Source organism: Zalophus californianus, chromosome 10 (genome assembly GCF_009762305.2).
Source record: "Zalophus californianus isolate mZalCal1 chromosome 10, mZalCal1.pri.v2, whole genome shotgun sequence".
Taxonomy (NCBI): Eukaryota; Metazoa; Chordata; class Mammalia; order Carnivora; family Otariidae; genus Zalophus; species Zalophus californianus.
Genome location: NC_045604.1, coordinates 26,290,608 through 26,317,520, shown reverse-complemented (window position 1 = coordinate 26,317,520; position 26,913 = coordinate 26,290,608). Strand labels below are relative to the sequence as shown.

The 26,913-nt window shown below is 39.7% G+C and overlaps 1 protein-coding gene across 6 annotated transcripts in view; it reads left to right on the top strand.

Annotated features, from left to right (window-relative positions):
- The first annotated feature begins 3,408 nt into the window (after nt 1–3,408).
- Nucleotides 3,409–26,913, top strand: part of MDM4 (MDM4 regulator of p53) — a 48,071-nt gene continuing 24,566 nt past the window's right edge. For 3 of the 6 annotated variants that reach the window (XR_003522973.1, XM_027610877.2, XM_027610870.1), the window contains exons 1-5: nt 3,409–3,528; nt 19,008–19,120; nt 20,807–20,881; nt 24,800–24,933; nt 26,408–26,463. Coding sequence is in view for 5 of the 6 variants with exons in the window: in XM_027610877.2 (XP_027466678.1) it covers nt 19,043–19,120; nt 20,807–20,881; nt 24,800–24,933; nt 26,408–26,463 (343 nt within the window). In the remaining variant the exon portion in view is untranslated. Of the gene's footprint in view, nt 3,529–3,586; nt 5,872–19,007; nt 19,121–20,806; nt 20,882–24,799; nt 24,934–26,407; nt 26,464–26,913 lie in introns of those variants that run through there. The other 3 variants (XM_027610871.2, XM_027610874.1, XM_027610875.2) reach the window with 3 other exon arrangements.

The following is a 26,913-nucleotide window of genomic DNA, read 5'->3' as shown; positions in this document are numbered from 1 at the left end:
TGTATCACATCTTCTTTATCCATTCATCAGTAATTGGACATTTGGGCTCTTTCCATAGTTTGGCTATTGTCGATAATGTGAGCAATAGAATCTTATACACACCCTTCAGGAGTGTATACATCTACAACCACTTCGGAGAGCACTGTGTTATGATCTGGTAGTGCTGACAATGTGTTTGTAACCCAATAATTCTACTCCCTAGAGTGCACAAGTACAAGAATGTCGATCGCAGCATTGTTTGTAACAGCGAACAATTGGAAACACCTATTTATCAAAGGAGGAGATGAATAAAAAATTGTGGTGCATTCATTACTGTTATACGCTGAATTGTGTCCCCCCACCTCCAGATTACTGTGTTGAAGACCTAACCCCTTAGCACCTCGGAATGTGACTCTATTTGGAGACAGGCCTTCTACAGGGGTGATAAAGGTAAAATGAAGTCCTATGGGTGGGCCCTAATCCATTATGGCTGTTGTCCTTATAAGAAGAGATTAGGACGCAGACAACTTACTGACCAAGGGTTGAGGACAAAACAAGAAGGCAAGCCACGTACAACAAGCCAAGGAGAGGTATCAGAAGAAACCAAATTTGCCAACCCCTTGATCTTATACTTCTAGCACACAGAACTGTGAGAAAACAGATTTCTATTGTTTAAGTCACCCAGTCTGTGGTATTTTGTGATGGTAGCCCTAGAAAATCACAATTACTGGGGCACCTGGGTGGCTCAGTTGTTAAGTGTCTGCCTTCGGCTCAGATCATGATCCCAGAGTCCTGGGATCAAGCCCTGCATTGAGCCCTGCATCGAGCCCTGCATCGAGCCCTGCATTGAGCCCCGCATCAGGCTCCCTGCTCTGCGGGAAGCCTGCTTCTCCCTCTCCCGCTCCCCCTGCTTGTATTCCCTCTCTAGCTGTGTCTCTCTCTGTCAAATAAATTAATAAAATATAAAAAAATCACAATTACTATATAACAATTAATTACACAATTCAATATATTACTATACGACATTACTAAATAATACTGAAAATCAACTATACATGATTTAACATTGTGAAACTTCACAGTGATCAGCAAAAATGCAAGTTGTAGTAGAATACATACAGTTTGATGCCATTTATAAACATTTTAAAAGCATAAAATATTTTTAAGGAATATATACATATATAAATCCTAAAAGTCTAAAGAAGTGCATGGCAGGGGTAAATACCAAATTCAGAATAGTTCCTTTTGGAGATGAAGGAGGGAGATGCCTTAGGAGAATGGACTATAGGAAACTTTTTTGTAAAAGGTAAAGTATTGTTCTTTAGGAAGAGTGGTGGGGAAAAGGAGATAATATTCTTCTTTATACCTTGTTGTATGTGTGAAGTAGTTCATTATAATTTTTTAAGAAAGACTATAGATCAACAACATTGACTTCTAGTTCCCTAAGAACTCCGACGGGCTCTAGAAAAATCATCTGGTTTAGCCATTTTATTTACAGACTGTGAAACTGAAGAACTGTGTAACTTTCTGGTTTCTAGAAATAACTAGACTAAACCCACATTTCCTGTCCCTTTATTAAATAAACGGTTTTTGAGTAGAGTTCTTAGAGAAGGAAGTGGTGATCACTGAGTCAGTTATGAGCTTGTTAAGCTAATTTCATTTTCTTTTTGGTAAGTTTACTTGATGAGGAGAAGAAATGCTCTAGTTATGGTTTATTTTCATTAGAGCAAGTCATTTGATGAAATTTTATGAACTCCTTAGGAAAGGATAGCGAAATGTTGCCAGATATTGACCACTATTAGGTAGGATCATTAGTGGTTTAAGAATATTTGAAGATGAATGATTAATCATGAATCAGTGTCAACCATGAGGGGAAAAGCTCTATTCTTAACCATGTCCTATTCAGCATATTTATCAAGACTTTTGATAAAGACAAATTAAATATGTTGATCAAAATTTTGCAAAATGCAAAAGTGAAAGAGCTAATCTCTCTCGACCTTCCAGGCAAGGTTAACCACACTTACCACATTCTCTTTACCTGGACTGTCTGACTCCTCCACTAGGCAGATTCCAGGCATTACTTGCTTTGGAATCTTCTAGGTTGGTGCTTGGCACACAGTAGGTGTTCAACAAATGTTTGTTGATCTTAAACAAAATGAGTTGCTGGACAGGATCATAATTCCAAGAGTCCAGGAGACAGGAGGAAGAGATCTAAACTAACTGGATATTATTTAAAAGATACAAATTACTGTTTGGGAATTAAAAAAAAAACACTAAAATTAATTGCACAAAAAAGAGGAGAAACAGTTGAAGAGTGGTTCATCTAAAAAAGCCCCTCCCCTTTATTTTTTGAGAGAGGTGGTTGCTGACTTCAAGCTCTTTCAGAACAACTGTGAAAAAGGAATTAATTCTTCAGCTCATTTACAGAAATCTGGGTCTCCCAGCTATGCGGAAGGTTATGCCAGAAATAGAGCGGGGTGCAATGTGTAAATTAAGGGAGGTCATTGCCCCATTTTATTTAACATGAGTCTGTACCCAGTCCTGGGAACCACATCTTAAACAGGACAAACAAGTACTTGTTCAGAACATGGTGACCAGGGTGGCTTGAAGCCATGTCAAATAAGAAATAGTTGAAGGCTGTGAGGGGATTTTTAGCTTGTAGAAAAACAAGGGACAGGGTTAGGGATGGAACATGGGAACTGTCTTCAAATGACTGAATAGTATTCATGTTATAAAGAATGACTCCTTACTCTGTTCTACCAAGTGTATAACTGAAACCAATGGAAATTGCAAAGTAACAAACTTCAGCTCAGAAAATCCTCTAACATTTAGAATCATCCTGAAATAAATGAGATGAGGTATTTGGGAGGGATAATACCATTTGGCATCGGCAGAGGTGGAAGTCGGCCAACCTGAGAGGTTGCACGTGCTTTTATCAGGTTGTATGATCCAAAGACGCTCCCCCTCCCGGTTCTTTGCACCTCTTTCAGCATTTATCACGTATCTTGAGTTATTCGTGTATATTCTAATCCTATCTCCCCCAGTTAGCGACAACACTAACATGCTGTTTGCCCTCTCCAGCCACCACCTCTGGGGAGTAAGAGTGAGTAAGTTAACTTTGAGTAACAGTGGGAATGGCGTTTTTTGGAACAGCGAAAGGCTGCCTCTGACTATGCTATTAGGTTTCTCCCCTCCTCGATTTTTGATCTCCTAGGACACGTCTGTGAATACGATCAGACTGAGTTCCTAAAACGATTTCTCTAGAACCTCAAAATTCAGTCATCCAGGACCTGCGACTCTCTCTCTGGACTGCGCTCTAGTCTATGGTAGGGAGAGCTCAGCCTTTCTACCTCTCTAGCCCTCCAGTGGGGCCTCTATGGTTTCCGGAGGCCTCACCGGAAGTTCTGGTACGAGACGGGTTCAGGAGGCCGGAAGTTGCGCCCTCACTACTCGCCGTTTCAAAATGCTGCTGAGGCCTTAGGGCCTGTGACTGACGCCCCCTCCCCCCCCCGGGCTCGCCGGGGGAGCGACTCATGGAGCGGCCTTAAGGTGTGGCTCTTGGGTTTCGGCGGCCGGGTCCCCGGCGGCTGGGGACAGGAGGTGGAGAGTGGGGAGCGGGCGGTGGTGTGGCCAGTTCGGCGGGCCTCGGATCTGGGGCAGCGGGCGGGTGGAGCTTGAGGCACGGGTGGCGGCGTTGGGATGGTCGCGCCGGGCGGAAGAAGGGCTGGTGGGGGAAGGGTTATGAGCTGAGGCCGCGCGGAAGGTAAAAATGGAGGTGGAGTGACGTGCTTGCAGCCGTTCGGCCATCAGGTTACACCTGGAGTAGAAATGGTCGGTGGGCGATGTTTAACTGGACGCAACATTGGAAACCTACTGAGGCCCTTTGGAGGATAGAGGTGGCCAGAGAGGGAGGGGGGAAGAATGACATCGATGTGTCTCAAGATTTGAAGGTAGTCACTTTCAGGGCTGCGCACCGTCTGTGTCAGAGACAACTTGAGTGCTTGTTTGAAGAGGGCTCATTTCGGGGCCACACCCAGACCCGCCCAAGTCGAACATCCGGAGATGGGCCTCGGGAATTTGTATTTTAAACAGCGCACTCTCCCGCTGATTCTTGTGCTTCCCGGATTTTGAAAACCGCTCTTACAAAGCGACACCCGTAGAACATGCAGTTGCTTTTTCCCTGTCATCAGGAAAGCTCTGTGTTAGTGAGGAAGCTCTTCCACCCTGAACAAGTATCTGTCCCAAAGGTACTTGGTACTTTTTGTGTTAGGTATTCCTACATCTCAGTTTAGGTTTTGTCTCCTCCCTCCTCATACCTTCCTGACACGAAAAGATAATTTATTTTTAAAGTATTTATTTCACAATATTTTGTTTCACACAGTACTGGTCAGGATCACAAATTTTTGTAGTTTATATTAAAAAAAAAAGCCAGACGTGTGTCTGAAGTTAAAAAAAATGCGCATAATACAGAAGTGTGTAAAGTTTAACTGTTCATTAACTCCTCAGGCTAGCTACTGTTAACTGCTTGATAACATCTTTCCTTTTTCCTACAGTACTCACATTTTTAAACAACAGTGGGATGATTTTGTATGCATTGTTATGCACTTTAAGTTTTTCAGGTAATATCAGGGACAGCTTTCCATCAAATATACATATACTTTCTTTTAAACACTTGCATAGTATTGGTTTAGAGGGTTATACAACAGTTTCGTTCGCCAGTTCCCCACTGATGGAGTTTTAGGTTGTTCCTGGCATGTTGTTTTGCAAACTGTGCTGGAACATACTCTTGCTACACACTTTGCCTGTGTAGGTGTGTAACAGATTTGGTAAGAACTAAACATCTGAATGGTACAGTAGTTTTCTTTTTTTTTAAGTTTTTATTATTTTCAAGTATGTAGTTGAAAGAATCAGACCGTGTTTAGTAGAGGTCCTTAGGGCTTTAAAGAATTACGAATTAGTTCTAAATTTTGACAAGACGTTTTTAATTAGTCTTAAAATCACAGTTGTCTTCAAAGGTAGAGATTTGAAGATGAGGTGTAGGAGTCTCTTGGACTAAGTGTAGGGTAAAAACCAGTCTTTCATCATCACTGAGAGATGAATAAACTGCTTTCTGATTTCAGTCCAGTAGAGGACACAAATAAAAAATATAATGTAGTAAGTGGTAATAGAGGGGCTCTGCTGTCATCAGCTTCCCTTGGGGTGTCAAAAGTCACCAAGGAAGTGACTTTTGACCTAGGTAAAAGAATAAGACTTTTCAATAGAAAGTAGATCACAGAAGAGGAAGAAGGACAGGTGCCTGATACTATGTGAAATCCAAAGGCAGTGGATTTCAAACTTTTTAAACCATGACCCCCAGTAAGAAATGTTTTATATTGTGACCCAGTATGCATAGGAGGGGGAATGGTTAAGAACTCTGGCTCTGCGGCCAGAGTGGTTGGACTCTAAGACCATACTTTCCAGCAAGTTATCTTCTTCTCTGCCTCAGTCTCCCCTTTGAAAATGAGGACAATAATACATCTACCTAATAGGATCTCTGTAAGGATTGAATGAGTTATTGAAAAAAAAAGTTATTGCTTTAAAGAGTGCCTGATACAAAGGTGCTTAACTGTGTTGTGTTGGCTATTTTCAATAACAGAAACAGGTTCCACCAAACAAAACTTACCTTTGTTACTTACTTTTATTTTCTGTTCTGTTCTATATCATTAATGGAGGGGAGCAGTTAAGACTCACGGGGGTACAACTTGTAGTTTGAAAAACTCAGTACTAAAAACACCTGGGAGGTAAGTGATAAAAGGACTGGACACATTGAAGAAACTGAGTTCATCATTCGTCATGGTGGGGATTGAGTGGTTCAAGTGGAAACTTGAAGAGTACCAAGCAGGAATGGAGACAGTAAGTTGGAAACCAATCGAATAAACTCTTGCACACATACCCAGTGAGGGGGGTGAGAGTGTGGAAAGGGAAGTGCCTCCTGAGTCACCTCTACAGGCTCATGTGCGATAGTCCTTCACTCTTCAAATGCACTGAAAAACCAGGGTAGTTTGGCCTGCTCTGGGATATCCCTAATTCTGCTGTATTGTGGAATGAAGAGGTGGAATTAGCTTTCTTTTCTTTTCTTTTTTTTAAGATTTTATTGATTTGAGAGAGAGAGAGCAAGAGGGAAGGGCAGAGGGAGAGGGAGAAGCTGACTCCCCACTGAGCAGGTGGCCAGACATGGGTCTTGATGCCAGGACCCTGAGATCATGACCTGAGCCAAAGGCAGATGCTTACCCGACTGAGCCACCCAGGTGTCCCATGGCTTCTCTGTCAATAAACACATCTCTTAAAGAAGAGTCCTTTTGGGTTATTTTATTTATTATTTTTTTAAGTTGAAATACAATTAACACACGATGTCACATTCATTTTAGGTGTACACGTAGCGATTTGACAGCTCTATACGTTATGCTGTGCTTACCACAAGTGCAGCTACTATCTGTCACCACACAACGCTAGTACAATGCCATTGATTGTATTCCCTGTATTATACCTTTTATCCTTGTGACTTACTCATTCCCTAACTGGAAACTTGTATCTCCCACTCCCCTTCACCCATTTTGCCTGTCCCTCCACCTCTTCCCTTCTGACAACCATCAGTTTGTTCCAGGGAGAGGTTTTTGGTTTTTTTTTTTTTTTAATGAATTCCTTTTTTGTAAATAAACTTTTTTTTTTTTTTTTAAGATTTTTGTTTATTTGACCCAGAGAAAGACACACCGAGAGGGAACACAAGCAGGGGGAGAGGGAGAGGGAGAAGCAGGCCTCCTGTGGAGCGGGGAGCCCAAAGTGGGACTCGATCCCAGGACCCTGGGATCATGACCTGAGCCAAAGGCAGATGCCCAACCGACTGAGCCACCCAGCCGTCCCAAAGGGAGAGTTTTTTTGAAAGCAAGAAAAGTGCAGAAAGAACTTTCTTCCCTCATTCATTTAAAAGTAGACAAGTTCTTTTCAGCTTTTTAAAAGATTGTTTAAATGTTTAAGAGAGAGTAGAGCGAGAGAGAACATGAGGGGGTGGGGGAGGAGGGGCAGAGAGAGAAGCAGACTCCCCATTGAGCAGGGAGCCAGATGCAGGGCTTGATCCCAGGACCCCTGCAGATCAGAGCCCAAGGCAGACACTTAACTGACTGAGCCACCCAGGTGCCCCTCTTTTCAGCTTTTTATACTTATCTCTAAGGTTTATTATTAGCTGGAAAGAAACATTTCCAGAGAGCCAAAGTAGTACCAGTTAATAATGTACATTCTTTTTCGTAACTGGAGTATTCTCTGAGTACTAGTTTTTCAAGATGCAATAGATAATTGGAATTTTTGTGATTTCTTTCTGTTTGGTGTGTACCACTCAATAAAGTCCCTTGTTTCAATTCAATATTTTTTCTATTTTTTCTCAATTTTTTAATGAAATCTTTTAAGGCATATCACAAATGTATCATTTTACCTTTAAATATGTTAGGATGTATTTCTTATCAGGTCAGGATTTACAAAAATTATCAGTGTCTTTTTACTACAATGAACAGTTTCTTAATATTTACTACCTAGTACATAATTCAAAATTTTATGATTGTTTAGAGAAAAATGGCATTTACAGTTGGTTTCTTTGAATCAGGACTTGAATGAACAAGGTCCACATGCTGTACTGTTTATGTTTTTTTAAGCCTCCATCATGGTCTCCCCACTTAACCATATCTGCCCTGCTCCGGGCCCGCCCCCTTGCCCCGCCATCTGAGATCCTGTATAATTTCCTACATTCTGGGTTTGGCTAATTATTTTGCTTTTGTTATTATTTATTCCTTTGCCCTCCATTTTTCCTACAAGCAGGTAATTAGTAGTTGGATGTAGAAGCTTGGTTAGTTGTTTTTTTTCAAGAATACTTCACAGGAGGTAGGAGGTTCTGGGTGCTTCCTGTTGCTTCACATCAGGAAGTACATGATGCAAATGACCATCTTTTAGAGAGTTTTGTCAGTGGTCAAGTGTTCTCAGCCTTCTCCATGTGTTTTAAAGTTCCCCTCCCCCAGCCTTTTACTTAAATGGCTTATTATCTATTAATGATTGTTGAGCTGATACTTAACGTGAGACTAGAAGGTCTAGGATGAGTCAGTCTTGGGCAGAACTCGCAGTGCTTCAAATGAAGGAACAACGTGTGCAAAGGCCCTGAAGCAGGAAGTAAATGCACTGAGAAACTAAAAGATCAGTGTGCTGAGGTGCAACAGGAAAGACTGGCAAGACTGGGGCTAGATTCTGTGTTTATCTTTAGAGCAGTAGCAAGTTTTAGAGCAGGGCCTGGCACTGTAGGTTTGGGTTTGTTTTTTGATTTTGTTTTTTTAATCCTTCTAGCTGTAGTGTGGAATTTGGTTTGAAGGGGGTTAGAGAGACCAGTTAAGAGTCTGTTTCAGTGATGCATGGAGGAAGTAACACTTTTGGTTTGGGGAAGTAGTCATGAAGATGAAAAGGGGTGGTTTTGACATATTTAGAAGTTAAAATTGATCAAGTTTGATGATGTGGTAACAGGAAGAGAGAGGTCACTGCTAACTTTCTGGTTTCATTTATGTATGTATGTATGTATGTATTGGGACACCTGGGTGGCTCAGGTCATGATCCCAGGGTCCTGGGATCGAGTCCCGCATTGGGCTTCTTGCTCAGTGGGAAGCCTGCTTCTCCCTCTGCCTGCTGCTTCCCCTGCTTGTGCACGTGCGTACTCTCTCTCTCTCTCTGACAAATAAATAAATAAAATCTATGTATTTAGAGAGAGCGCATGCATGGGGTTGGGGGCGGAGGGGCAGAGGAAGAAAGAGAATCCCAAGCAGACTCCCTGCCCAGCAAGGAGCTTGACATGGAGCTTGATCTCACAACCCTGAGATCATGATCTCAGCTGAAATTAAGAGTCAGACGCTTAACCAACTGAGCCATCCAGGTGCCCCCAACTTTCTGATTTGAGCAACGGAATGTAACTGCTCACTGGTAGCATAGTGGGAAAGAATAAGCTTTAGACTCAGGCAAGTTATTTGACTTCTTTTAGGCTCAGTTTCCTCTTTTAAGGAGCAAGTAACAATGCGTAACCCTGCTGTAATCAAAAGAGACTCCAAGTGGGGAAGAGCCAGATTTTGCTTTGGATTCAGAGCTTGTCAACTGACTTCATTTCTCACATATGTTCTTGAACAGGCCTTTGCTCTCATGTTTTCCCTCCCACTCTTTCCACTGTTTTCTCATTTTATTTTTTTATTTTATTTTATTATTTATTTGACAGAGAGCGAGAGAGGGAACACAAGCAGGGGGAGTGGGAAAGGGAGAAGCAGGCTTCCCGCCAAGCAGGGAGCCCAATGCAGGGCTTGATCCCAGGACTCTGGGATCATGACCTGAGCCGAAGGCAGACACTTAACGACTGAGCCACCCAGCCGCCCCTATTTTCTCATTTTAAAATCCTTCCATTCATGGGGAAGGGTCCTGCGATCGAAACCCGTGTCGGGCTCCCTGCTCAGCGGAGAGCCGGCTACTCCCTCTCTCTCTGCCTGCCGCCCTGCCTACTTGTGCTCTTTCTCTGTCAAATAAATAAACACAATCTTTAAAAAAAAAAAAATCCTCCCACTCCTGTCTCCATTCCCTTAACTTCCATGGCCCTTAAAACAGTGTTTTGCTTTGTTTTGTTTTGTTTTTAATGGCAGGACACTTTCTACCAGGTATTGAAGCAAAGTAAGAAAACCTTACCTTTAAGTTCTTCAGACCTGGGGCGCCTGGGTGGCTCAGTCGTTAAGCGTCTGCCTTCGGCTCCGGTCCTGATCTCAGGGTCCTGGGATCCAGCCCCGCATTGGGATCCCTGCTCAGTGGGAAGCCTGCTTCCCCCTCTCCTACTCCTCCTGCTTGTGTTCCCTCTCTCGCTCTCTGTCAAATAAATAAAATCTTTTTTAAGAATTTAAATAAATGCAGGCTCCATGCCCAATGTGGGGCTTGAACTCATGATGATGAGATCAAGAGTTGCATGTTCCACCGACTGAATCAGACCCCCCCTCCTTTTCATTTTTAGCTAAGATTCCTATTATTTAGGGGTGCTGGCTGGCTCAGCTGGTGGAGCGTGCAACTTCTGATCTCGGGGTTGTGAGTCCGAGCCCCACACTGGGTGTAGAGATTACTTAAAGATAAAATCTTTGGGGCGCCTGGGTGGCTCAGTCGGTTAAGTAGCTGCCTTCGGCTCAGGTCGTGATCCCAGGGTCCTGGGATCGAGCCCTGCTTTGAGCTCCCTGGCCCACGGAGAGCCTGCTTCTCCCTCTCCCTGCCGCTCTGCCTATCTGTGCTCTATGTCTCTGTCAAATAAATAAATAAAATCTTTAAAAAAAATTAAATAAAGGGACGCCTGGGTGGCTCAGTCGATTAAGCATCTGCCTACAGCTCAGGTCATGATCTCAGCGTCCTGGGATCGAGTCCCGCATCAGGCTCCTTGCTCAGCGGGGAGCCTGCTTCTCCCTCTGTCTGCCGCTCCCCCTGCTTGTGTGTGTTGTCTTTATCTCTGATAAATAAAAAATCTTGAAAAAAAAATAAATAAAATATTTTAAAAAATAAAATTGAAATTTAACAAAAAGATTCCTATTATTTAGATGTGAGTACCTCTACATCTATTTTCCTTACCTTTTGGTTTTTCCTTTAGATTTTCTTTTTATCTTTTTTTTTTCATTCTGGGAGATTTTCTTGATCTGGAGTTTATTCTTCAACTGTATCCATTCTGTTATTTCAACCATTGCATTTTTCAACCCTATTATTTTGGCTTGATTCTCTCAGACCCTGCTTATTCTTGTTTCAAGTTCTTAAGATGTTCCCTGTTTCTTTTAGGATAATTATCAGTCTAACTTTAAACTCTAGGTCCATCTGTTCTATTATTTCTTTTCCAGTGAAACTTATACATTATTCTTCTCTTGAAATACCTGTGCTCTTCAACTGTCTTTGTTATTTTTCCCTAGAGGATAGGAGATACTCTGAGCCTGGAGCCTGTATTAAAAAAAAAAAAAAAGTAAAGACATGCTTGAAATAATGGGAAAAATAGTTGTCTTTTAGAATTAAAAAAAAAGGGGGGGTGCCAGGGTGGCTCAGTCGGTTAAGCATCTGAGTCTTGATTTTGGCTCAGGTCATGATCTCAGGTTTGTGAGATCCAGCCCTGTGCTGGGTGGGGAGTCTGCTTGAGATTCTCTCTCCCGCCCTCTGCCCCTCCCCCACATGCTCTTGTGCTTTCTCTATAATAAATAAGTCTTAACAAAAAAGAAGAAAAAAATATTCTCAGAAGGAAAGTTTCCTTAAATGAATGTCCTCAGAGGGAAAGTATCCTTAGGACACCTGAAGATGAGAGATCAGGAAAAATTTGTTTCCAGGAACATTATAGTGAAATTTTAAGAGTAAAAATATCAAAAGAAGCCTCAGAGGGAAGGAACAGATTACTACAGGGAACAAAAATTAAATTGACATCAGAGTTTTTAACAGCATCAGTAAATGCAGGAAAACAAACTTCGCAGAGTTTTCAAGAGAAACATAATATTATACCCACCCACATTCATTTAAATAGGAGGGATGATGACGAAAATACTCTCAGGTGGGTGCCTGGGTGGCTCAGTCAGTTAAGCGTCTGCCTTTGGCTCAGGTCGTCATGATCCTGGGGTCCTGGGATCAAGCCCCGCGTCGGGCTCCCTGCTCAGTGGGGAGCCTGCTTCTCCCTCTCTCTCTGCCTGCCGCCCTGCCTGCTGCCCTGCCTACTTGTGTTCTCTCTCTCTGTCAAATAAATAAAATCTAAAAAAAAAAAAAAAAATTCTCAGGTGTATGAAGTCTTGGGAGCCTTGCCACACAAAGACCCATATTGAGCCCAGTTCTGGATGAAGTACTAAGAGATTCAAATCCAGGAAGTGTTAACAAGAGATCTGTGAAGTAAAAGTGATTATAATTTCTTGATATTTATTGTAAAGGCTAAGGCAAAAAAAAAAAAATCTCAGGATTAAAAGTCCAGATGAATCATACTAAAGTTCTTGCTGACGGAGATAGAATTTTTAAGAAAGGTAATAACATATTAAGCATGGGAAGAGTGGAACAAACGAATGCTAAGTCAGGATGGTAGAAGCATCCATATATACTAATTAGAGTGAATGGACTAAATTTACTAGTTAAAGGTAAAAACTGACAAATTGGATTAAAAAATCCAAAGTCCAGATACATGTTTTTTATAAGGGATACACCAAAAGTTTAAGGACATGTAAAAATGATTAAAAGATTGGTAAAATACATACCTGGAATTACTAAAAGAAAGTTGGCATGACCTCACTAATATTAGATCAAATGCACTTTAGGACTAAATGTCTCAATCGGGATGGAAAGAATCACTATATATTGACAATCACTATATAATGACAGTACACTGACAATAGTATGATGTCAGTTCAGCAAGAAGATCTAGTAATTTAAAGCACGTATGCCTCTGATTAAAAGTCCTTAAAATAGATGATGCAAAGTTGGTAAAACTACACTGGGATCAATGGACAAATCCACCATTATAGTGGAAGATTTCATTACATCTCTCAATTATCTGTAGGTCAGGCTAACGAATTAGTAGATATGTAAGGTTATAGAAAGGCAGCAGGCTTAGCATAAGAAACATAGAGTTTTGCAAGCATACATTATAGAATTGATCACCAACTAGACCAGGTGAAAGCCTTAAAAATTTCAAAGAACAGGTTTTATAGAGAGGATGATATCTCCCCACAGTGCTGTTAAATTAGGAGTTAATCGCAAAACATAAATTGAGAAAATACAGTGTGCAGAGGCATAGCTAAGCTCAGGGATTTAAAAAATTATGGAAATTAAAAAATACAGCTGAATGATAATGAAAACTTTATATAGCAAAACCTGTGAGCTAAATTAAAAAATATTGCTGGGATGGGGGGAGGAATTTGTAGCCTTAAGAAATTCAAACTGTAAGAGAAGGGGTAAGCTAAATGTCCAACTTAAGAAATTGGGAAATGATCAACAGAATACAATTTTAAAAAGTAGAAGAGGTAATAAAAGATGTAATATCATGAATGGAAAGGAAGATGCACCTGTACACAGATTAAAAGAGAATACTATCAACTATGTGCCAGTAATTTTGAAAACTTAGACAAATGGAAGAAGAAATAAAAAGCTTGAATAAGCTACAATTTCTTAAAATTGTGATTAAAAATCTTCCACAAAGAAAACACTGAGTTTTATGTTTCATAGGTGAATTCTACCAATCTTTCAAGGGCCAGAACATCTCAATTTTGTAGAATTTTTTTCCCTGGCAAAAGAAAAATAGGGACTATTCAACAATTATTCTATTAGGCCTGCTAGTGCTGACACCCAAACTAGACAAAAACTTGACCATGGAAAATTGTAGGCCCGTTTCACTCCTATAGACTTTACAACCTAACCAAAGTAGCAAATCAGAACCAGCAGTGTACAAAAAAGGATAATACCCCCAAGTCAGGTTTGGTTTATCTCAGGTGTGTAAGGATTTAATTTCAGAAAATCAATAAATGAAATTCAAAAAGGCACCACATTAACAGATTTTAAAAAATGATCGTTTAAATAGATTGAGAAAATATTTTATAAAAACAACTTTTCCATGATATATTTTTAGTTAATGAGGAAAAGAAACCCTTCTAAACTGATAAAGTAACTGTTAAAGAACATTAAAAAAAAGTATAGGGAAACATTAGAAGCACTTTCTTTAAAATCAGAGACAAAGATGCCCACTATCATTGTGTGTATTTGATACTGTGTTGGGATAGTCCTAAGCAGTAAAGTAAGATAAGAAATTAGCGTAAGAATTGGAAAGGAGGGAATAAGATTTTATCTGCTGATGATATAACCATTTACATAGAAAACAGAAGCATATACAGACAAATTATTAGAAATAATGTCAATTTAGGTGACTGGATAGAAGATTAATGAAAGTCATTTGTATTTCTGTATATATGCAAAAACTAAAAACTATAATGAGAAGGCATCACAATAGTATTAGAATATCAACTTTAGAGATTATTCTAACACAAACGTGTCAGAAAAATCTCTAAAGGGAAAATTACAAAATTTTACTAAAATTAAGTCTTTAATAAATAGGGAAATATATGATGCTAATGATTAGAAAACAATTTGTATATAAAGTGTAATTTCATTCAAAATCCCAACAGGGATTTTTATGGAACTTGATAAAGATAATAACATTTATATGGAAGAGATATAAGGGGCCGGGAATGCAAACTGGTGCAGCCACTGTGGCAGATGGTATGGTGGTTCCTCAAAAAGTTATAAATAGAATTACCCTATGATCCAGTAATTGCACTACTGAGTATTTACCCCCAAAATACAGTACACTAACTCAAAGGGATACATGCATCCTTATGTTCATTGCAGCATTATTTACACTAGCCAAACTATGGAAGCAGCCCAAGTGTCTATCGATAGATAAATGGATAAAGAAGATTGGTATATATGCACAATATATTGGAATATTATTCAGCTATAAAAAAAGGGAAATCTTGCCATTTGCGACAACATGGATGGAGCTGGAGAGTATAATGTTAAGTGAAATAAGTCAGAGGAAAGCCAAATATGATTTCACTCCTGTGGTATTTAAGAAACAATACAAAGAGCAAAGGAAAAAAAGAAGAGACCGACTAAGAAAACAGACTCTCATAGAGAACAAACTAATGGTTACCAGAGGAGAGGGAAAGTGGGTGGGGGATGGGTGAAATAGGTGATGGGGATTAAAGAGTATACTTATGATAAGCACTGAGTAATGTATAGAATTGTTGAATCATATTGCACACCCAAAACTAATAGAACACTGTATGTCAACTATACTGGAATTAAAATTGAAAACTTAAAAAGTTAGGGGGCCAAGAATAGCTGGTCACTTCTAAAAAAGAACAGGGAGAAGACTTGCTTTACTGGATAGCAAGACTCATAAGATCGGATAATGGAGAGGAGATGGATTCACAGGATATCTTATACATTCTTTTTTTTTTTTAAAGATTTTATTTATTTATTCATGAGAGATACAGAGGGAGAGAGAGAGGGAGAGAAGCAGAGGGAGAAGCAGGCTCCCGAGGAGCAGGGAGCCCAATGCAGGACTGGATCCCAGGACCCTGGGATCATGACCTGAGCCGAAGGCAGACACTTAACCCTCTGAGCCACCCAGGCGCCCTATCTTATACATACATTCTTGATGGGATTGTGGATTGGTGCAAACACTTTGAAGACAGTTTGGTATCAGTTCCTAAAGTTGGGTATTCATATATGCTATGATCCAGCAATTTATCTTACAGATATGCCTAAGAGACACTTTTTTGCACATGTACAAGAATATTACTAGTAGCACTATTCATAATGGTGAAAACCTAGAAACAACCCAAATGTTCATCACACACTGGAATATACAACAGTCAAAATAAATGGAAAATAAAGTATGCTGTGACATGATGAATCTTGAAAACATGCTAAGCGAAATAAGCCAGACACAAAAGGACAGATGTTGTGATTTCACTTATATGCGGTATCTGGTATAGGCATATTCAGAGAGAAAGTAGTTCTGTGGTTACCGGGGCCTGGAGGGGAGGGGTCATTGGAGGGCTCACTGTTTAATGGGTGCAGAGTTTCAGTTTGGTGATGAAAAAGTTCTGGAGATGGATCGTGGTGATGGTGTACAGTATTGTGAATATACTTAATGTTACTGAGTCGTACACTTAAAAATGGTAAATTTTATGTTATATTTAGTTTACAATAAAATTAAAAAACTAAGGACTCTTACAATTACGGGAAACAAACAGGATTGCTGGGGGGGGTGGGGGTGTGGGGAACTGGGTGATGGACATTAAGGAGAGCACATGATGTAATGAGCACTGGGTATTATGTAAGACTGATGAATCACTGACCTCTACCTCTAAGTAATAATACATTATATGTTAATAAAAAAATAAAAATAAAGTGACACGACGGTAGGAATTAATGTTAGTGAAACAAAAATCTTTCAAATTACTATACCTGCTTTTTTTTTTAAGATTTTATTTATTTATTTGACAGAGACACAGTGAGAGAGGGAACACAAGTGGGGGAGTGGGAGAGGGAGAAGCAGGCTTCTTGAGGAGCAGGGAGCCCGATGCGGGGGGGCTCTATCCCAGGACCCCAGGAACCTGAGCCGAAGGAGACGCTTAACAACTGAGCCACCTGTGCACCCCTGTACCTGCTTTTTTTAAGTTAAAAACAACTAAACAAAATATTTACTCTTTAGCATTCCATTTTGATGCAGTAAAATGCATTAAAAGGAAGGGAAGAAAATCAAAACAGGATAAGGATGATTGTTGGGGAGAGGCAGGAGAATGGGATAGGGAGGGGATATTATAATTGAATATAGGTTGTTGTCAAGAGTACTGCTTTGCAGGTGCTTATTCCATCAGGAAGAATCAAGGAAAAGTGGGCCGTGTGGATAAACAATGAGAGTATGTTGAAGGAAAGGATTATGATTAATTCTGTACATTGAGGTCTAACAGGCAAAAAAAATATTACTAGGTGGGGACCTCAGAACTCTCGAGTTCGGTGTCTTGACTCTAGCAGTTCACTGAATTGTATTATCTTGGGCAAATAACACCTCCATGCTTCTCTTGCCTTAGATGTAAAACAATAATAATTATTATACTATACTAATAATTATACTATAAATAATAATTATACTGTAAATAATAGTAATAATATTGCCTACATCATAGGATTTTTTAAGTATTAAATGGGTTAATATGTGTGCCTGGTACAGAGTAAGCTCTCTATAAGTCTGTGCCATTTGATTATCTAGTGCTAAGTAATAAACCACCCAACAACTTAGTGAGTTAAAACAACAGCCATTTTATTTATTATGATTCTGTGGGCTAAGTTGGATAGTTCTTGTCTGTCTTGCAGCTGTGGTCAGCTGACCGCTGCTGTTGGAATGTTCTGTAATATGTGGTGCTTTGGAGGGAATGGCTGGAAGGCTTGGCTCAACTGGACAATCCTCTCCACATGGCCCTTTTATGTGGTCTCCAGTAGAGTAGTCAGATTTTAGGGGTCTCCAAAAGCACAAAAAATGAAGCTGCCAGGCTTGGAATTGGCACATTATCACTTCCACTGTATTCTGTTGATAAACGTCACAGAGCCACTTGGGAGATGTGGTTCATTTTTTTAAGATTTTGTTTTTAGGTAAGTGTAGACCTAACATGGGGCTTGAATTTACAATCCTGAGATCAAGTCGCGTGCTCCACCGACTAAGCGAGCCACACACCCCCCCATCCACACTGTTAACTGATACTTGTATCCGTCATGTTGCTCTACAGTGTATGTAATTGTCAGTTTAGGCACCAATGATTTATTAATGAATGATTAAATACAAATCCCTGCCCACTTGCTGCTTATGTTTTACATGATAAGTAATTAAAATGTATAGTATGTTGGTTGGTAACAAGGACAGTAAAGAAAAATAAGGCAGGGAAGGAGATAGGGAATACTGGGGGCTGGGAGTTGCAGTTTTAAGAATGGGTAGTCATGGAAGGCCTCGGTAAACTGACATTTGAGCAGACAAAAGGAGGAGGTTAGGAGCTCAAAGGGCAAGGGTGGGAGCAAGAAAACCTTAGGAGGGTAGTGTAGTTGAGAGGTAGGTGGTTTGGATTAGCGCAGTAATAACTGAAGTGGTGGGAAATGGTTAGAGTTTGGATATATTTTGAAGATACAGCTTTAGGGTTTATTTATGAACTGGATGTGGAATGTGAAAGAAAAAGGAATCAAGGATGGCTTCAAGGTCGTTGACATGAGCAACTGGAAGGATGGAGTTGCCGGTTGTTGAGATGGGGGAGACTGCAGGACTGGCAGGTTTGGGAAGATCAGGACTGGTGTTTTAGGTATAAGGTTTGAAATGCTAATTAGGAGGTAGCTGCTTTAAAATTGTAAATTATGCTTGTATCCTATTTGACTTCCCATTTTGTAGCAAGGGAGGCAGATGGGGGAGGGAGAAATTTGTATTTTGTTACAGTTAGTAAGTATTCTCAGAAGATTGAGGAATCTTGTTAGTTTAGCCAGACTATTTGTCAGTTTTTCCAGGCCCCTTTCACCCTTTCCCTGCTGTGGCTTGTTGGTCATAAATTTCACTGATCATTTATCACCTTTTTACTAGAAAAAGGCCTGACGGTAAACTTCAACAAGTTTATTTAAAATTTTATTTTCCCTCTTAAAGCTTTTTTTTTTTTTTAATTTTTTTAAAGGAGAGATGGTAGAAGGTGAAAAATTTTAACTAAAACTTACTCTGTATTTCATTTCATGCTGTATCTTTCCTTGATGATAAATGTCCACCTTGGCTTAACCCATCTTGTAGGTATTTAGTTGCTATATACTCTTTGGGTTTGGCAGGTATTAAAAGCTGCTTTAACTGATACTGAGTAATTTGATTCTCACTTTCCTGCAGTTCCTTGCCAAGACATGTTTCAACATGTTGCAGAGGTTTTTCTTGATGCGCTCTTGGAATCTTAAATCTATTACTTAATCTTGGTAATTCCCCCAACTCTACATCAGTTGTCTTCCAGGGGGTGCTCTTGAGCACTGTTCAAGAGAGGAGGAGTTACTGAAACCCTGATACCCATTGGGGAGGTAGTGATTGTAAGTTTGACTTTCAGCTAAAACAGTTTACTCATTATCATCACTGTGGAGGTTGGAGCATGCCTGAACCTGTTTCTGTTTCAGGCTTTACCTGAGGGAAGCATAGATGGTTCTGACTATTAATTAAACTCTTCAGTTTTTTGTAGGATCTGAACTTAGGGATAAGAAGAGTATCAAGAACCTCATATGGATATATTGCATTTGTGTAGGGCGCTCTGATACGTGTGTCTTTTTTTTTTTTTTTTTTTTTTTTTTTTACTTCTGCTGGCTGCTATTTTGTAAATCTTAAAGTGAGAATTTTCTACTTTGGAAGAGATTTCATAATGTTTTTTTTTTCCTTTTAGATTTATCAGCAGACGGCAATTTCTTCACTGCCAAAATGACATCATTTTCCACCTCTGCCCAGTGTTCAACTTCTGACAGTGCTTGCAGGATCTCTCCAGAACAAACCAATCAGGTAAATCATTTTTAGGCATTCCTAGTTTTCTATAAGCTTTAAAAAAATTGAGTTGGAGCATGTAGGTGACTTTACTGACTAGGATTTTATGTAGAGCAGAATGGATTATTTTTTAAATGCCATATTAGGGAAACTAGGAAATGGTGTCAGTGCTCAAAATTTGAATTGATTATTGATTAAATAAAGATGTGGAGGTTACAGATTGCTTAAAATATGGTACATTTTGAAAACTTGTGTTTTAGAGTATGGGTGGCTTGTGGAGAATTTGGGGTCAAGTTATGTTTTCTGTCTCACTTCATTTTAACAAAAGTTAGTTTTCTTTAAAAATTAATTTTTTTAAAAGATTTTTATTTATTGAGAGAGAGAGAATATGGTAGAGAGAGAGCATGAGAGGGAAGGTCAGAGGGAGAAGCAGACTCCCTGCTGGGCAGGGAGCCCGATGTGGGATTCGATCCTGGGACTCCAGGATCATGACCTGAGCTGAAGGCAGTTGCTTAACCAACTGAGCCACCCAGGCACCCCTAAAAATTAATTTCAAGTTGTAAATATAGCAAATATATTCTTATTAAACAATTCAATTTTATAACGTATTTATAAAGTATTTATCTATAGGGACTCCTTGACTGTCTCTTCTCTTCCCCCAAAGTCCCCTCCCCCTAAGACAACACTGTTATTAATTTGGTGTGTCTTGTTTCAGATCTTTCCTCTAACATATAAAAATACATAATTTGGTCTTGTGTTTTCATAAACATTGCACAATATGCATAGTATTGTGTACCTTAGTGTATGATAAAGGTGGAATTTGGATTTGATGGGGGGAAATTTGGCTTATGTAATAGATGGTTTTGATGTAATTGTCCATCTCTGGAAGGAAACAAATGAAGACCTCAAACTTTGTACAAAAACAAATTCCAGATAGATGAAGATTTAAATGTAAAAAGGGAAATAATACTAGAAAAAATTTAGGAAATGCTTGTGAAACTTTAGGATGAAGGGGGCCTTAAATAAGACAAAACCAAAGAGGTTGTAAGAGGAAGAGAGAGACAACTTTGACCATAAAAATTTTAAAGATAAAATTGTGTGGCTAAAGACAGACTCCACAGAGTCAAGAAATGTCAGAGTCACTATCCCATGTGTGTTTATACCACATCTGGTTTATCTGCTCACCTGTCGGTGCTATTTGGGTTGTTTCCATCTTTTAGCTATTGTGAATAATGCTCCTGTGAACACTGGTGTACAAATACTTGTTTAAGTTCTACTTTCAGTTTTTTTGGGTATATACCTAGGAATGGAACTGCTGGGTCATATGGTAATTCTGTGTTTAACTTTTTGAGGAACTGCCAAACTGTTTTCCATAGCAGCTGAACTATTTTATCTTCCCACCAGCAGTACACAAGGGTTCCAACTTCTCCACACGCTTGCCAATACTTACTTTTGTTTCCTTTTTTCTTTTTATTATGGCCATCCTAGTAGCTGTCTTTTGAAAATGTGATTTTTCAGAGAGGTGACAAGTAGTAGTCTGATTATCTGCTATGATTGTATGTATTGGAAGATTGTATGTTATTAGATGATAAGTATCTACCAGCGTTTGTTAAAAAAAAAAAAGGAGGTTTTCTTGTTCCCTAGGGTTTCAGAAACCAATCTAGTTGGAATGTAAATAGCAGGTTTATTTTATGTTTATATCAGGTACGACCAAAACAGCCACTTTTGAAGATTTTGCAGGCAGCAGGTGCACAAGGTGAAATGTTCACTGTTAAAGAGGTAAGCCATCAAAGAGAATTCTCAGTTATAAGAACAGCTGAGAAGTAGAAGCTGATGAAAATAAAAAAGTAGAAGCTGATGAATATATAGTTCTGAAATCAGGCCCAAGAAAGGAAATTCTCTGCCTGAGGTACTAGAGAGGCAACTTTTGCTTTGTTTTAAAGACCATTGAGCTAAATTGAACTTCATATTTCCTTTAAATATCCTTTTGAAGTATGTTGTCAGCCAAACATAAAATTAACCGTTAATTCATTGATCTCAGAGTTAAAATGCAAAGCGTGTACAAGATTAAAAAATGACACTGTCTGTGATTTATAGGATGTACTGCCAGGCAGGAATTAAATGCAGTAGTTTTTCATTATAAATGTGTCCAGTACTTTTCTGAGCACTGGGAGTTATTTCAAACACTTATGCATTTAAATAACTTATTTAGCATCTAAAGGATGCTAAGGAGAGAGTTTTCAAGCAGCCTCCCTGCTGAGTGTGGGTGCTGAGTGTGGGGGCCCGGCATTGAGCTCGATGATCTGAGGACCCATGAGATCATGATCTGAGCCCAAACCAAGAGTCGGTGCTTAACCAACTGAGCCACCCAGCAGCCCTGAAGTATGGAATTTTCTATCAATAAGGTTGTTACAATGAATTACGCTATCTCCTTCAATCGCATGGTAGAGTTTTCCTGGGTTAAGAAGAAATTAAGTACATATTGGTCAGAGAGAATGTTTTACTGGGGAAAAAATTAGAGTCCGTTTACATGAAGCTCTCTATTATGAATTTTGACCCTATCTGGTGCATAAAGAATTTAATTTTTTATTTTTAAAGATTGGTTCTCAATATGTGCATTGAGGCAGTATGATATAATAAGAGTAGTAATTATGTACACATTATTAATTTTTTATTTTTTTAGTTTAATGCATTTATTTTTATTTTATTATTCTTTTAAGATTTGATTTTTAAATAATCTGTACACCCATTGTGGGGCTCGAGCTCACAACCCCGAGATCAAGGGTTGCAGGCTCTACTGATTGAGCCAGCCAGGTGCTCCTAGTTTAATGCGTTATTTATTTATTTAGATTGATTTATTTATTAGAGCGTGCAGGTGAGCATGCAGGTAGGTGGGAGGGGGCAAAGGGGGAAGGAGAGAGAGTGTTAAGCAGACTCTGTGCTGAGCACGGAGTCCAGTGTGGGGCTCGTCTCACAACCTGAGCCGAAACCAAGAGTTGGACGCTTAACTGACTGCCACCCAGGTGCCCTTTTTAATGCATTTTAATAGTAAACTTACGGGAACAGCACAGAAGACAGACAACATTTAAAAACATGTACTTGCATGTAGGACAACTCAGAAAAATATAGTGAATGGATGGATCTACCATATGATAAAAATGCTACCAACACCATACAGTTACTGTCAGTAAGAAATTTACTTGTTTATTTTATTTTTATTATTATTATTTTTTAAAGCATTAATTAATTTATTTGACAGACAGCAGGAGAGGGAACACAAGCAGGGGGAGCTGGAGAGGAGAAGCAGGCTTCCCGCCAAGCAGGGAGTCCAATGCGGGGCTCCATCCCAGGACCCTGGGACCATGACCTGAGCCGAAGGCAGACACTTAATGACTGAGCCACCCAGGGGCCCCAGAAATTTACTTGTTTAAAAAAAAAATCCAGGGCACCTGGGTGGCTCAGTTGGTTAAGCCTCTGCCTTCAGCTCAGGCTCAGGTCTTGATCGCAGGGTCCCGGGATCAAGCCCTGCCTCAGGCTCTGCACTCAGCAGGGAGTCTGTTTCTCCGTCTCCCTCTGCCACTCTCCTGCTTGTGCTTTCTCTCACGCACGAGCTCTCTCTCTCAAATAAATGAATAAAATCTAAAAAAAATAAAATAAATCCAAATTGTCCAGAAAAGTATAACGGGTTTATTTATAATTGTTGTGAAGTTGAACTGCTGAGACTTGTTCACTGAAACGTTTTGACTTGCATGGATGCCTTAGATCGCCGCATTTATATTAAAAAACTCACACATGAATGAAAATGGAAAAACTGCCAATACTTGATTTCTGTCCCCTATTTTTCCACTTGTAATCATATACTTAGTTACTTTTTGACCCCATGGGAAAAAAATATCTAATGTTCAGAACTACCAACAGGAAGAAGAATTTTTTTTAAAGAATGAAATGTTTTCCATCATAGTGGATTCTTAAGCACATTCTCCGTGTGTGGCATGCTAGCTGGATAGATGTCTTTTGGCATAATTGTTCCATGTTTGGTATGGATGGCAAACAGTTTGGCATCTTTAAAAAGGCCCACCAGACAGGCCTCACTTGCCTCCTGCAAAGCTTCAGTAGCTTCACTGAAGCGCAGATCTCTTTTGAAGTCCTGAGCAATTTTTCGCACCAGATGTTGGAAAGGAAGTTTGGGAATCAGAAGTTCAGTGGACTTCTGATAACGTCTAATTTCACGGAGTGCAACGGTACCCGGGCTGTAATGATGAGGTTTCTTCACCCCCTCCAGAAGAGGGCACACTCTTGCAAGTGGCTTTTTGTAGTCAGTCGCTTCCTCAGAGCTTTACCACCGGTTGATTTGCGAGTGGTTTGCTTTGTACAAGCCATAGTATAGAGACCTTACTTACTCCCCCTTCTCCTTCAGCTGGAGCTCTGGGAGCTAGAGATTCTGATGGTGCGGCAGTGGCTGCAAACAATTATGTACACATTTATAGGGTAGATGATCTATACTGTCTTAGAAGATCTTTTTTTTTTTAAAGATTTTATTTATTTATTTGACACAGAGAGAGGGAGATAGAGCACAAGCGGGGGAGCGGCAGGCAGGCAGAGGGAGAGGGAGAAGCAGGCTCTTTGCTGAGCAAGAAACCCGATGCGGGACTCGATCCCAGAACCCTGGGATCATGACCTGAGCTGAAGGCAGCCGCTTAACCGACTGAGCCACCCAGGCGCCCCGAAGATCTTATTTTGTATACTTAGGGTGAATTTATTTCTTCTGGAAGTTGGACAGATATAAATATAAAACTTCCTCCTTTTTCTTCCAGTGGATGCTGTTCCCCATCTTATTTCCCCCTAGATATTTGATTATCTGGGATGAAATGTTACTTGGTATAGAGGGGAACTTAGGAGCATTATTGTACCAATGTAATGGGAACAGTGTTGGAAAAATCTTCTGTGCAGATATCTAATAATTCCTGAGAAGTTGGGGCCTAAGGATAAAGATAGCTGCTTTGGTCTGCTTGTGATCTATGACAACAAAGTTCTAACTGTCATTAAGTGAACTTAATTATTAAGCCTTTTAAAAAAATCTGCATAGAGAAAACATTAGGAAAAAATAGATAATTTAAAACTTTTGAATCATGAACTTGTCTGAGTTCCTTCCATTTTTGTGAACTCTGAAAAAAGCCAGGTAAATTTTTATTTGGTAGATACTAGATTCTATGTTTTATGCACTTACAGTGCTGATGGCTTATTAACCATTGTACTTCATTTGCCAAAAAAGAATTAAGTGAACATGTGTCAAAAGCATCTTATAGTTATGTGTCCCTGGACTTGGAAAATATTTTTAAGACCCAGGCACATTTAAAGTTTATTTCTTCTAGTCATAGAACAGACCTCTTTATTTGGACTGGTGAGAAAATTTTTAAGGGGATACTAGGTAAATTCAACACGTTCTCATTGTCAGACCACTACATCTCTATTCTAAAAAATAAGAGTCTCTTGATATCCAGCATGATAATAAATGGATGAACCTAGTAGTTGGGGACAGCCATCTTGTTGTAGGACTCCTTACACAAGCACTGACAGTCATCCTCATATGTGTTTTCTCTTTTTCTAACAAACTAACTTCCCTTATCTTACCGTAATTAATTTGTGTTCTTTGGAGCTGTTGGACAGATCTCTTTATACGGTTTTATTGCCCTGCAGGTCATGCACTATCTAGGCCAGTATATAATGGTGAAGCAGCTTTATGATCAGCGGGAGCAGCATATGGTGTATTGTGGTGGAGATCTTTTGGGAGAACTGCTAGGACGTCAGAGCTTCTCCGTGAAGGATCCAAGGTAAGAAGAGTGAGGGTTTGTTTATCTTTTTGGGTGCTTATATCTCACCACTCAGTCTCCATAGGATATTTTTTATTTTTTTTTATTTTTATTTTTATTTTTTATTTATTTATTTGAGAGAGAGAGAATGAGAGATAGAGAGCATGAGAGGGAAGAGGGTCAGAGGAAGAAGCAGACTCCCCGCTGAGCAGGGAGCCCGATGCGGGACTCGATCCCGGGACTCCAGGATCATGACCTGAGCCGAAGGCAGTCGCTTAACCAACTGAGCCACCCAGGCGCCCCTCCATAGGATATTAATGGTTATTTATTCCTTTAGTCAATCAATATTTAAGGGCCTACATATGTCAGGTAACCTTTGAGGCCCTGAGAACGTGTTAGTGAGCAACAGTCTCAGATTCTGCGGAGCTTAAAGAGCAGTGAGACAGTGGATGCTCTTCCCCATCTTAATCAGGTTATCACACCAGCACATGGTAAAATTATACTGTGGGTGTTACAGACAAAAGGTACATAAAGCTGTGTTGGGGGTGGGATTTAGGGTCTTAGGGGTCAAGATACAGTTCCTTGAGGAAGTGCCATTTGAGCGGAGAGCTGCAGGATAAGTGAGGAGAGAGAGGTGCTCCAGGAGAGTGTTGGAGAGCTTCTGGCAGATTGAGTTCATGTCCAAAGGCCTGGGTAGGAGGAGCTTGATGTGGCTAGGATAGAATTTTGTGAAGCAGCTGTTACAGAGAGGAAGAGTGAGCTGATTAGAGAAATGTAGCATTGCTGGGCAGTTTGAGGTCGAATGATGGGCTTCATAAGAATCACAGTAGAGGGGCGCCTGGGTGGCTCAGTTGGTTGGGCGTCTGCCTTCAGCTCAGGTCATGATCTCAGAGTCCCGGGATTGAACCGGATGTCAGGCTCCCTGCTGTTCAGGGAGTCTGCTTCTCCCTCTTCCCCTAACCCCACTCATTCTCTCTCTTAAAAAAAAAAAAAGAAAAAAAGAATCACAGTAGAGCTTCTCTGACCTGTTGTGTGATTTTTCTCCAGCTGCATGGGGTGTATATGGTTGTTACAGAGTCAAAAGCTAATTAGTAATTGAGAAGCCAGTGTTTTCTTTCTATAGCTTTGTGATGACTGTTTCTTCTGAGCTCATTTTGTCTTACTTTGGTAAGACTCCCTTCCACCCCTTCCTCAATTAAAATTGTAAAACTTAATTCCTAGTGGGAAGGAATGGTCTCCAAAGGAAATCTTGTGTTACTGTTAGCTAATTAAATAAAATGTAAATTAATTAGTTTCTTAATGGGGGCAGAGAATCACAAGCACTTGGACATGAGTATCTTGACATTTAAATAATTACAAACAAATCTATTCTGGGGAAAACATTCTGCTTCTCCATGTGTTATAGAGAAAGTTGGAAGATCACGTATCAGATAGACATGTAACATTTTAATGGAAAACCATGAGGTTATTCATATTTTTTTTTTCTCTCTGACAGCCCTCTCTATGATATGCTAAGAAAGAATCTTGTCACTTTAGCCTCTGCTACTACAGGTACGTCACATCCTATTTCTTCAGACTGTATCACAGCTTTGAGCTCAAGGGGGCAAATGATGGGAAAACAAGGAGGATCAAGATGGAAATGAAATGCTGTGTTGGCATGATTGGGAGGGATACCTGTCATACAGAATGTTACCGGGATGTTAACTTTTCACTGTGAAAAATTTCAAATATACTGAAAATAGATTAGTGTAATGCCCATCTCTTAGACTTAGTAATTGTTAACATTTTGCCACATTTGCTTCATCTGGACATACTTTTTTTTTTTCTTAATTTTATTATTACTTTTTTTTCATCTGGACATACTTTTAAAATCTCTAACAGATAAGGACCTTTTTCCTTTAAACATAACTATGGTGTCATTTTTATACCCAACAAAATTAATAATAATAAAGTAAATAATAACTCCATAATACTATCCAATAGTCAGTGTATATATAGTTT